At 36.8% G+C, this 13,254-nt stretch overlaps 1 protein-coding gene across 3 annotated transcripts in view; it reads left to right on the top strand.

The window, feature by feature from the left end:
• LOC130239871 (collagen alpha-1(XIX) chain) overlaps positions 1–13,254 on the top strand; it is a 278,893-nt gene that overhangs the window by 12,576 nt on the left and 253,063 nt on the right. For all 3 annotated transcript variants that reach the window (XM_056471226.1, XM_056471224.1, XM_056471225.1), the window contains exons 3-4: positions 3,125–3,196; positions 5,668–5,770. In XM_056471226.1, the coding sequence (XP_056327201.1) occupies positions 3,125–3,196; positions 5,668–5,770 (175 nt within the window). The remainder of the gene's footprint in view (positions 1–3,124; positions 3,197–5,667; positions 5,771–13,254) is intronic.

Genomic DNA, 13,254 nt, shown 5'->3' with positions numbered 1-13,254 from the left:
AAGGATGGTGTGACTTCATCTTCCATTTCACAAGGTTACTTTAACAGCATTGATAGTTTAATACTTCGTTCATTATAATCTAGTCAGTTAAATACACCTAAACATTAAAGTAGTTGTTCAAGAATAAACTTAAATGAAAAAAGTTTAAATGTAAGCTCCATGAGGAGCAGGAGACTGGACTTCTGCATTTTCAGGACTGAAAATCCATAAAGCATACTGTGGTCAAATAAATGTTCAAACTGTATTTTAAAGATGTGGCATGATAATGCAGTGTGGCTCTTCCTGTGTTTGACCCATGTTCATTTTTGTCTTAATCAGGATTTTAAACAAGACAGATCTTGTGGTAAATGTGGTTTATTATGTCATGATGGTTCACCGGAAAAACCTGGTCTGGCCTATGGAAATTGAAAGTCCAATTGTGTGAAATAGTTGCGATTAGAGCTCGGTTCTGAGATTTCAAAATGCAGTGCATTCGGAAAATATTCATAGCGCTTCACTTTTTCCAATTTTTTTTTTTATGTTACAGCCTTATTCCAAAATGGATTAAATTCATTTATTTCCTCAATATTCTACACACAATACCCCATAAAGACAATGTGAAAATTATTTTTTTTGATATTGTTGCAAATTTACTAAATATAAAAAACCTGAAATATCACATGTACAGAAGTATTCACAGCCTTTGGCGTGAAGCTCTAAATTTAGCTCAGGTACATGTTTCCACTGATCATTCTTGAGATGTTTCAGCAGCAATTGGAGTTCACATGTGGTAAATTCAGTTGATTAGACATGATTTGAAAAGACATACACCTGTCTATATAAGGTCCCAGGGTTGTCAGTGCATGTCAATGCACAACCCAACCATGAAGACAAAGGAATTGTCTGTAGACCTCCGAGACAGGATTTTCTCGAGGCGCAAGGCTGGGGAAAGTTACAGAAAAATTTCTGCTGCTCTGAAAGTTCCAATGAGCACAGTGGCCTCCATCATCCATAAGGGGAAGATGTTTGGAACCACCAGGACTCTTCCTAGTGCTGGCCAGCCATCTAAGCTGAATAATCAGGGGAGAAGGGCCTGAGTCAGGGAGGTAATCAATAACCCGATAGTCTCTCTGTCTGAGCTCCAGAGTTCTTCTGTGGAGAGAGGAGAAACTAGCAGAAGGACCGCCATCTGTGCAGCAATCCACCAACCAGGCCTGTATGGTAGAGTGGCCAGACGGAAGCCACTCCCTGCCTGGAATTCGCCAAAAGGCATCTGAAGGACTCTCAGACCATAAGAAACAAAATTCTCTGCTCTGATGACACTAAAATTGAACTCTTTGGAGTGAATGCCAGGTGTTACGTTGGAGAAAACCAGGCACCCCTCATCACCAGGCTAATATCATCCCTACAGTGAAGCATGGTGGTTGCAGCATCATGCTGTGGGGATGTTTTTCAGCAGCAGGAATTGGAAGATTAGTAAGGATAGACGGAAAGATGAATGCAGTAATGTACAGAGACATCCTGAATGAAAACCTGCTTCAGAGTGCTCTTGACCTCAGTCTGGGGCAACGGTTTATCTTCCAGCAGGACAATGACCCAAAGCACACCACCAAAATATCAATGGAATGGCTTCACAACAACTCTGTGAATGTTCTTGAGTGGCCCAGATCTAAATCCTAATTAACATCTTTGGAGAGATCTGAAAATGGCTGTACACTGTCGCTTCCCATCCAACCTGATAGAGCTTGAGAGGTACTGCAAAGAGGAATAGGCAAAAATTCAGGTGTGCCAAGCTTGTGGCATCATATTCAAAAAGACCTGAGGCTGTAATTGCTGCCAAAGGTGCATCAACAAAGTATTGAGAAAAGGCTGTGAATACTTATGTACATGTGATATTTTTCATTTATTATTATTATTTTTTTTTAATGATTTTCACAGTTTCAAAAAGGAGTTGGAGTTGGAGTGTTTTAAAGCTGCGAAGATCAGTTTATCCATCAGCAGATCGCTTGTATGTCATTTCATAGACAGACCAACTGATTATCGTGACTTTAAGACTCTCCAGTGTCCCTGTATCTGTGTTTATACTCACTAAATGGGTGAAGTGCGGTGAACTGATTACCTCATAGCCAATCACAGTAATTTCTGTTGAGCATGAGAATACAATGGCCAATCAGCGGTGTTTAGTTAAGAGCACAAATGTTAGTGGGAAATGGCCATTTTTAAAATTTCAGTACCAATTGGCACAATTCACAACACTAATTTACAGAATTGATTTTGAGATAAGATATTGATTTCACCACATCTATAGTTGTAATTATAAGAACAAATTTAGGATATCAGAACTGTGACAAGTAAAAAAAATTATAATTTTGTGGGGGAAATAAGACATTTTAATGCTCTAAATTCAGAGCTGCAAGATGGAAACTGAGTTTTGAGTCAAAATTTCAGTGATAAGTATGACAAGTAATGCAGTATTCTTGAAGGGGGAGGGGGGGGGGGGGTTCTGAGTTTCTGTATTTATTTATGTCTTGCAATTCTTGCAAAACTCTTTCACTCAGCTATTAAGATATATATATATATATATATATCAAAATTAACTCATGAAAGGGGTCGACTAACCCTAACCCCAACCCTCACATGTAAAATATATTGTATTTAAATTTATGATCCTTATTTTTTTAAATCAATAGTTTTATATTTCCCTTTATATTGTTTTCCTGCAATGCTTTTTGGGTTTGTACTACTTTCCTTTTTTGAAGATATTACATTTGCAGTCTTGTACCTTTTATTGCATCAGATGATTTTTTGGTCTACTGTAGTTCATCTTTAAGGAATATGTAAAATATGATTTGAAAGTTTGAACCCCTAAACAGCATTTATTGCATCATGCCTAAACATGCAGATAGGCTGTTTAAAAGAAAATCCCTATTGTGACAACTAACCTTGTTCAGTAAACTGTATATATTTTGTTGTCATTTTTATAGCCAGTACATTTAGATATGCAGATATACAAAAACGTGTGTATTAAGTGGAGTAAAAAGCAACTGGCCACAGTCTCCTCTGTACTGAATGAGCTATAACATTACAAGTATACACAAATCAGTTCAATTCCTTCATTAATGCACAATATTCTTTTGTTCTGCAGATCATACATGTCCACCCCTGAAGCTGGAGGATAAATGGCACACCAATGTGAACCTTCACAGAGAATTCACAGGTACAAACAAAGAATGCTATATATACAAATAGAAATCAAGCACAGCTCGTCCTCACGCAGTGCTGTTAAACATCAAACCGGCTGTTTAAAACATCTCTAATGTTACCCATGGCTGAAGCTGACAGAGCAATTTATACAGCTAATTTCGCATTTCCTGGAGAAAATGGCAGCCCTTGCAAGCCAGCTCGAGAATGCTGTTAAAGTTTTAAGATGTGATTCTGTGAAATGCAGCGTCAGAGCATTTTTCTATCTATTGGCTGCACACAGAAATCAATAGTCACTATGTAAAATGTTTAGATGTACAAAACTATTCAAAGGTTTGCATTTTTTTTCGAATGTTTTTTAAAGAAATGTTGCTTTTATTCCCACCAGGGGTGATTCCAGAAGCTGGTTTATTTTTATATTTATATTATATATGAACAATATTGTAAAATGTTATAGCTTTTAGTGCGACATTGCATTGTCAGCATCATTACTTCAGTCTTCAGTGCCACATGAGCATTAGAAATAATTCTAATATTAGGGGTTTAAAGGTGCAGTAGGTGATTGTCTTAGAAACATGTTTTGTTGTGCTAGTTGAAAGTCTCTAATCATTACTATTGGAATGTTAAAAGTAAATGATTTAAATGTATTTTATATGTGTTTTTATATTCTGGGTAAGGCTATAAATACTCATCCAATTAAAATTTATCCGGCCAAAAATTCTCATAATTCTGATAAGTTACCCAAACTGTCAACAAATGTAGATTTGTACAACTGCGCACTCGTTTACGCAGATCTACCGTTTGCACGTCCACATGCGTTGACCTGCACAAGAGAGAGAGACCGGTAAAAACAAATGCTACATCAAAAACTTCTGAATATCCTGAATCAATCTTGGAGTTACTTTTGCACACTGGAGGAAGGATGACACCATGGCTTAAGTATTTCTTTAAGATAGGTAATGTTATGTTATAAAACTATTTTAGTCACGCAATGCTTATGTAGATTTAGTTGTTTTACGAATGGGTTATACGCACAGAAGTACTGTTCAGCCACTGAAATCTTCCGGCAAAAGACTATTTTTAGTTTTATAAGGGACCTTTTACAGCATCGATAATGTAGATTTTTATTTAGTTTAACAACAAAACATCAGTAAATAGCGCTATTCCGCCTAGCCTGCTTTACTGAGGTGAAGTTGGTTTTATATTCACATTGGCAAATTTTTGAACATTGACAACCCGTGACGTGTTCCCTATATTGTTTACAATGCTACTCTGAGTATTCTGTGAAAAAGTCTGTGCAAGTATGCCTTAGTAATAAGTGTACTTCCTTCCCCCCTGGCGGCCAACCACTAAGCATACAGTAGTCGCTTTAGGACAAAGCGCATGAGAGAATGAGACCAGCGATCCTTGCATCCATGAAATATTGCACATTATGACAAGTTTTGGCTGCTACACAACTGAAAATGTGCTAGATATAATACAGTTATTCGTTCAGAATTGTAGTATTATAAAGTACTATAAAGTGGCAAATCTAACTGGCGAATGACATGATCTAGTGGGTTGTCTACTGCCCTATTTAATGTGCACGTTTGTGATTTTATGGCGCTTTACTTTGGACGGCAGGGGAGGGAGATGTGTTTCAAAGATATTATGCTAATGGATGGCATTCAGGCAGATCACCTACTGCACCTTTAAACAACATGTATAATTGAAATCATAATTAGTAAGTTAGGAAGGTTTGAATGCATCCTTGCGAAATGAAAATGACCTATTGAAAAATCTTATTGACACCAATTTTATGAATGCTAGTGTTTACACTGCAATATATTACTATTTAAAATACAAACGAGTGCAAGAAAAATCGCACAATATGGTATGCAGATATCACAGTATCATTAATATACAAATGAGTGCCAGACAAATAATCAATCACAATATGGAATGCAAATATGACAATGTCATTAAAATGCAAATGAGCGCAGAAAAAAAACACCCAATCACACTATGGAATTCAAATATCACAATGTCAACATCGTAGGCTTATTGAATGCTTGTTTCTGTCAGTGCTTATTCTATCAGACTGAAACAGATTGTAAAATCCTTTAGTATGAATGAACTGTAAAACATTGTGGCCAAGGCTTAACGCTACGAAAAAAGATTTGATGACTTCTGTACAGTTTTGGTGAAGTTTGAATGCTTAAGAACAGGCCAAAAAGCAGACTGTTTACAGAGCTAACATTTATCGCTCCACATAAAAGACTAAAAAAACGTTTGTTCAGCGGTTTGTATAGGACAACATTTGCTGAAAATCTCTTTAGCCTGAAGCTAACGTTGTTCTTTGAGCAGAAAATGGTACTTACAACAGCTAAGGTCATGTTTTCAATTCCCAAAATGTTTACACAAAGTACTACAACTTGCTTTGGATAAAAGTGTCTGGCACACGCATAAATGTAATGTATGTTTTTCTTTTTCATCTCTTGTATACAGGATTTGATTTAGCTGAGAAGTTTCTCCTCAGAAAAGGCACCGTGACGGACAGCGACACGCCGTTGTTTAGACTGGGAAGTAAACCCCTGTTTAAACCAACAGAGTAAGTTCTGCAAATGTCGATTGTGGTTTGATGTTGTGCCATTTATTTTCCACTTACACATCAGTCAATAGATGGTTTTGTCTGAAAATAATGGAGTGATGGCTAAGCTGAAAGTTACTGAAGCAAATGTGCGTATCCATATGGATGTTTACGTAGTTTTGGACGTGATCGATGATGTGCAGAATCTTCCAGCATCTGGAGAGCAGAAAGTAGGACAGTTCCTCGTAGAATCATTGCGCCGATGAGAATGTTATGATGGTAGTTTGAGTTAATGCCCACATCCACATGTTGCGTGTTTTGGTTAGGCTTTCTGACAGCTTCTCATATAAATCTCTGTAAGGGACGGAGTGCAGGTTGCCTCCATGAACAACTGCATTATAGGATCGTATCGCATGAGTTTTTACCACTCAAGATCTGAAAGTGCCAAAATATGTTTCAGCTGATATCGTGTAGAAGAGGGATTTTTTTATTTTATTTATTTATTTTTTTCAACTGGCTTTATTATTTTGTCTGCATTTTCCTCAACCTTTATTCCTGTTTTCTTGTTTTTTAATTTAGAAAACTGACACAATTCCAAAAATATTATGTAAAACTTTTCACAGAAATTGAAGGAATATGACTTAAACTCAAAATTAACAGGATGAGATAAGATACTGGCCCTAAACTGGGGACTAGGGCTCTGCAATATATTATTATGTTATATAATATATATTTCAAGAAGTTATTGAAATATTGCTAACATGCTATGTATATCGTAATGGTTTGCAAATTATAAATTGTTTCATACACAAATCTTTGCATGCCTGCCACTAGCACACGTTTTGAAAGACTTTTCAGACATTTAGTGGCCTTGGAATTAGAAGGTTCTATCTGCGTTCTGAATGATTTGGATATATTGAGCTTTAAAGTTTTGGCATTGCATAGAGCAAACAATTGGTGTGCAACAGTTCTTTCATACATTAACATGACAGAGACCCTAAATGTACTCTTAATGTAAATTATTATAATTCTTATACATCTGTTGACTTTATGTAGTTAATATGGTAATATTTATTGAATTTTATGCTTTATATGAACTATTTAATTTTATTTGTTGTATTATTTGTCCCATGAATTAAATATTTGTCCTTCATGAACCATGTGGAAGCCGCTTTAATTGATTTAATAGAATTAAAGTAAAACCAATATGCAGATCATTCCAAACTATTCATTCATTCATTCATTCAGTTTCGGCATAGTCCCTTTATTAATCTGGAATGAACCGCCAGCTTATCCGGCATATGTTTTACGCAGTGGATGCCCTTCCAGCTGCAACCCATCACTGGGAAACACCTATACACTCTCATTCAAACACACACACACTACGCACAATTTTAGCTTACCCAATTCACCTGTACTGCATATCTTTGGACTTGTGTGGGAAACCGGTGCACCCGTAGAAACCCACGCGAATGCAAACTCCTCAATAAATGCCAACTGACACAACCAAGGCTCAAACCAGTGACCTTCTTGCTGTGGGGCGACAGCACTACCTACTGCGCCACCACGTCGCCCCATTCCATACTAATACCTTTAAATAAGTCATACAATTACTAATAAATGAAAATTCATTCATTCATTCATTTGCTTTTGGCTTAGTCCTTGATTTATAGGGTTGTGTGTACCTATATCTATCTAGGTATCTACAGTATGTACCCAGTATACACCAGACCAGCGACCTTCTTGCTGTGAGGCAACAGCACTTTGTCTTATTCAGATTATGACAAATAATTTGATTACTGATGTCCATGTAAACAGTCACAAGCCCCAACCTTAAAAAATATGCAAATAATGCAAATCTTAAATTTATGCTGCAAACAAATGATCAAAAGAGTAATGCACTTCAATTAAAATTTATATGAATAATATGAACTGATGTATACTTTAAACTTTAATTATATTGTTTACTGAAAATTATTAAAATATATATATTTTTTGTCAAATAAAAGAGTTTTCTAGAGTCATCCACTATAATTTTGTGACTCTGAAGAAGAGAATCTGTTCCGGTACTGTTTTAAAAGTATCAATTTAGGACTGGTATCGAAATTATCCCAAAAACGATACCCAACCCTACTTGATTATCTGGCATCGCTACAGCGGAATGAACCGCCAACTATTCCAGCATATGTTTTACGAAGTGGATGGCCTTCCAGCTGCAACCATTACTGGGAAAATAAATGAAGATTTATTAATATATTTTAGTTGTGCTGATTTATAATTTACTTAGCTCTTTATTTATAATGAAGTATACAGTGTGTATGCTGCATTTGTATTTACAATTAAAAAATTATTTTCTCAGGTACTTAATTGAACTGTGTCTGACAGAAGCGTCAACATCTAGCAAAGGTGTACATTTTAAAAACCATCTGCAAGCCACTCAACCCATTTTTTTGCAATAACATTTTTAATTCATATGTATCATACTGTTTTGCAACCCACTTTTGAGCTGCATCCCACCAGTTGAGAAACACCGCTGTAGAAAAACCTTGGAGTTGTCGCAGATGCCTATAATGGCGTGTTGACATGGAATGACCCAGATATCACAAGCTTGCTGAGAAAATTCCCCTCGCATTGGCTAATAAGGATAAACTGTGAGGTGAGCCGTGAGACATGTTGAATAATTTGGACAGAATTAATTTGCAGACCGTGGGCAGTGAGCTCGACCAAGGAGAAAGAGAGGTGACTATAATGGAGTGCCGGCTAGAAGAGAAATCAAGCAGTAATGGGGAATCATGTCCTGTATATTAATTGCCTTAAAACGACTTTAATAACTTGAAGCTCAAGGGTGACATCAAGTTCAAAGAAGGCTTCTGTGTGTTAGTTAGACATTGCAGGTATGTTTAATCCACACGTAACATGAACGCTGTGTCTGTCAAGGTCAAGCCGTCCAAACCGCAGGAACCCACAGCATATTCATGAGCCCAGATTGATGTTCAAAAGAGCTCTTTTGTATTTGGCTGAAAAACTGGTGGGATTGCTGTGCGTTCCTGATGAAGTCGGTGGTGGGAAGAGTAGAGTTGAAATTCCCCACTTTCTTCTTCTTCAAAGCGCTCCATTTGGTCATATGTCATGGTGGGTGAAAGCCTTATTAGGCTAATGTCTAGACTTGTTCATTTTGACACAAACATAACAACATTATTATTACAGTTTTTGTATAAACGTTAGATCGTTGAACTAGCAACATAAGTGTTTGCCAATTGGTGAATGTAAATTACATTAAATGCAATACCTTAATACCTTAACCCACATAATTTTGGACAATTTTTGTTTTATTGCAATGCTGTGAACAAAAAAATAAAATAAATGATTCAGTAAAAGTGATTTAATATCAGAATTTTCCTCAATGCTTAGTACTGTAATGATAGGATGTGGCAACAGGGGTTGGATCCAAATGCACTTTATTTAGAATTGTCATACAGTCAATGTTTAACCAGGGATGGCTACGCGCAAGTGATCCGAAACACCCAGATCACATGACTAAGGTGATTCAAAACACCCAGGTCACATGACTAAAGCATCGTGACGTGACGATTTAAAGCATCAGTCATTTTAGAAGCATTTCGAGACCTGGCGAATCTGCATTTGACTGCATATGTTGTGACTTCAACACTATATATATATATTAGAGGTGTGAAGCTATACTAGTCGTTCGGTTACGATTATCATGCCATCAATTCGGTTCAATTCGATGTTTCGGTGCATTGACGATGCTTTCCATACACAGTGTTGTATTTTGGGGGGAGGCTATAACAAGCTGTCTGTATAAACACACACACACACTCACATGGACACACAGCACCACATTGTCTCTCATTCACACACATACACAAACATAGTCAGCACCAAACAAACGCACACAGGCCACGTGCGCTTGCTTGCTCGCTCGCTCGGGAGCGATATTGTGAGACCGCCCACTCCTGTTAAAATTACACCAGAGTTACCAGAAATTTATTCCCGCACCGCATGAAATCTGGTCAGGGCCCACGACAATGCACAGGTACAGCCGCGGGAATGCATACAGTCGAGAGGAAAAGAGAGGTGAGGAAAAGTCACACCAGCTGGTGAATTGGGCCACAGTGAGAGAGAGAGAGAAATGGAGTTCACTTTCATTCCCTCACTCGCAGAGAAATAGGGGCTTCTGCTGTAAGTGCCAGTGAAAGACTTTCCAGAAAACACTCACACAGTGAAAATTTTTAGTTGGCGGCACCTGTAGTGTTGTAAATACCCACGTTCGCATATGAGATAAATGACGTCAGTACATAATAACCGGTTATGATTATTACTGAACCGATACCGAATTGTCCGCGTCTGCATCGCGGTGCACCGAAGAAACAATTAATTTCGACACCCCTAATATTATATATTAGTAATTACACTCTTGCAATGTGTTTGTAGTCAATCTAATAGCTGTACATCTGGTAGAAATTGAGGAAATCTGACAACATCAAACCATTAAAAATGTCCCTTGGACCAGTTACTTAAATCTAATAGCCAAAAGAGGCTCAGAGAAAAGGTCTAGTGTGTAATTTGTTTTTGCCGTTTGATAATTTGTTATACAAAGAAATAAATTTGGATGATTTAGGGATCACTCTATCCCAATATGGATTTACACAGTGCATTTCATTGTTTAGCATTTGTAGGTCATTTTGTTTCTTTTGTGTTTCATCATAGTCTTTAGCTCAGTCTAATGGATTATTCTCTGTGGTTTCAAACACCTGCTGGTTTGGCTGTAGAGATTCAGCACCCAGTGGACGTCTCTTGTACATCCACACATTTCGCCAGTGAAAAATAACACCCCAGTCATCTGCACAGGGAAAGGGGAGGGTATTTTTAGCATTTTTTTTATACAACCGTAAACACACTGTTTGCTCCCCGGGACCCTAAAGAGGCCGTGGGTCAGATGATTTGCGATGTGTTGCTCTATCTAACGCTTGGTGTCCAGAGGCCTGCTGTGGGGCCCTCTTTCTGGGCCTCAGCAATCAAATGTAATTATCTTGATTCTTTAATGGTTAATTACAATTGCAGATTTTTATTTTATTTTCCTTTTTTATTATTTAAATGCATACAAAACCATATACAATGTCATACATTAGCTTTTATTAGATTTAAATTTGATTCAAGATATTAAAGGGGAGCTATTATGGAAAAATCTCTTTATAAGAGGTTTAAACATAGTTGTATGGCTACAATGTGTAAATATAGCTATCCTCTAACGGTAAAAATTTATTAATTCTATTTTTTATAATACCATTTCATAAAAACAGTCTGCAACATTCTCCCTTTGTATGTCATCAAAGGGGGAAAGCCCCACCCATTAGTGATAAACTCTGCCTGATTAGCATAGACAGCCCTTAGTGAGAAGCAGCCATCCACCATTAGAGTATTCACATCGTACCTGCTGAAAATAATTTCGGTGACTAAGAGGCATTATGAATGTGGAGTTTTAGGGTGCACAAATGAACACCAGAGTCTACATAGACTACCTTTTTCTGAGACACTTCTTTTGACGTTTTCAGTTTTTCACTGAGATGACGTTAGTCCTGTTTTGAATCTGCCGCTATGCTAATGCACATGTGTTTGTAGCTCCGCCCTCTTTTGAAAAGCGCACAATCTCATTATAATTTAAAGCGACAGTCACCAAAATGGCACAATTAGGATCAACGCCTAGAAGGGGCAGTTTCAAAAGTTATAAAACATTATTTGTGGGGTATTTTGAGGTGAAACTTTGCATATACACTCATATACACATTTAGGGACATCAGAAACTTATTTTAGATCTTGTAAAAAGGGGTATAATAGGTCCCCTTTAAGTAAAAAAAATCTGACTAGCTTTGTAAAATTATGCTATAAATATACTTGCACAAATACAATCCACTAACAGCAAGATGGTTGCTGGTTTAATGTAAATGTAAAAAAAGTTTAATGTTAATAGTTTGAGATGGAAGGGCATTCGTCAAATTTACTCTGACATAGTGTTAATTCTTTTATATTTTATCCCCAGTTTCTGTTTAATGGAGGGAAATTTTATCAATAAATTGCTAAACACATATAGTTTGTGTTGTAGCCAATCTAAAAAATATTGCTTAATTGGGCTAATAATACTGAAAAAAACTACATTTATTCCTGTCAAAATAAACAAATAAGACTTTCTCTTTCTATTATTGTAAATACTGTGAAAACATGACATGAATAAATATTTCTCAGAAGGGACAATAATTTTGCCCTCAACTGTATATTTACACAAATTATAAACCATATCAATGATGCTAATGAATGAATTAACGTCTTTTGATATTGTTTAGCATTTGTGTAAATAATGTACAACTACATATCAATATTTTCTGGTAGTCCATATCACCCACCCCTATACTGGCTGGTCAGTTGGTGCATCTCTACAACTGTGAGTCGTCTTGGCTGGAGGTGGAGTGCAGTTTTGGGGGATGAGAATGCCAAGTTGTCTGCACACACACACACACACACACACACACACTCACACACACACACTCACACACACACACTCTGTTTAACTGAACTCTGACAGGTGATGGCGTTGGTCAGCTGGTGGAGAAGGGGGTCAAAGAGGCCCCTGCACAACCTCCAAACATCTCTCACTTTACTTGCAGGAAATGCAGCCGGGTCCCGGCGTCCAGTTGATATGGTCACATGGAAAGAGAGGGTCCTACACCCCTAGACTATTTTCCATTAGTTGTTTCACAGATGACTTTGCTAAGATGTGCTAATTGCATGGTTGGTGTTGGTTTTTATTAGATGCAAGGGGTATGGGAGTGATCTGAAAAGTGGCAGGAGGAGCAATATAAAGCTTATAGACTTTGCTCATGAATATTAAATGCATGACGTTATGTTCAGCCCGTAGTAGAGTACAGTACTGAGTTGTTAAAAGGCAGCAGTTGGTAATTACTCTGTAAAAATGGATAGGTTTCACACAATTAATTTGTGTTGGGACAACATGAAGGAATTAAGTTTATTTTAAGATTTTACAAATTTAAGTTGATTTGAATATAAAACAATTATATTGACCCTCCTAAAAACTCAAGAATTGTGTTGTTTCAGCTCAATTTAAATAAGTAGTTTTTACAAACAGCAAATGTCATTTTTTGAGTTTGTTAAAAATGCTGGGTTCCACACAATTGATTTGTGTTCATACAACATTAAGTTGAATGTATTCATACAATAATTAAGCTGAATGATTAGTTTTTACAAATTTAGGTGGATTGAACATAAAACGATTAAGTTGTCCCGACGAAATCTTAAGAATTGTGTCTCAGCTCATTTGAATAAGTAGTTTGAACAAGCAACAAATTTTTTTTTATTTTTTTTTAGTGTAGGACATTTGTTTAATTTGGTGCCGTTGCTTGGAGTTTTTCTTGGTCTTAAAGTTGTTTATATTTCTTTGAGGTTGACCATTTTTTTCTCTTTCGTCCTTT

This window comes from Danio aesculapii, chromosome 13 (genome assembly GCF_903798145.1).
Source record: "Danio aesculapii chromosome 13, fDanAes4.1, whole genome shotgun sequence".
Lineage (NCBI taxonomy): Eukaryota > Metazoa > Chordata > Actinopteri > Cypriniformes > Danionidae > Danio > Danio aesculapii.
Note: the sequence above shows the minus strand (reverse complement) of the source record. Positions and strands in the feature narration are given on the sequence as shown.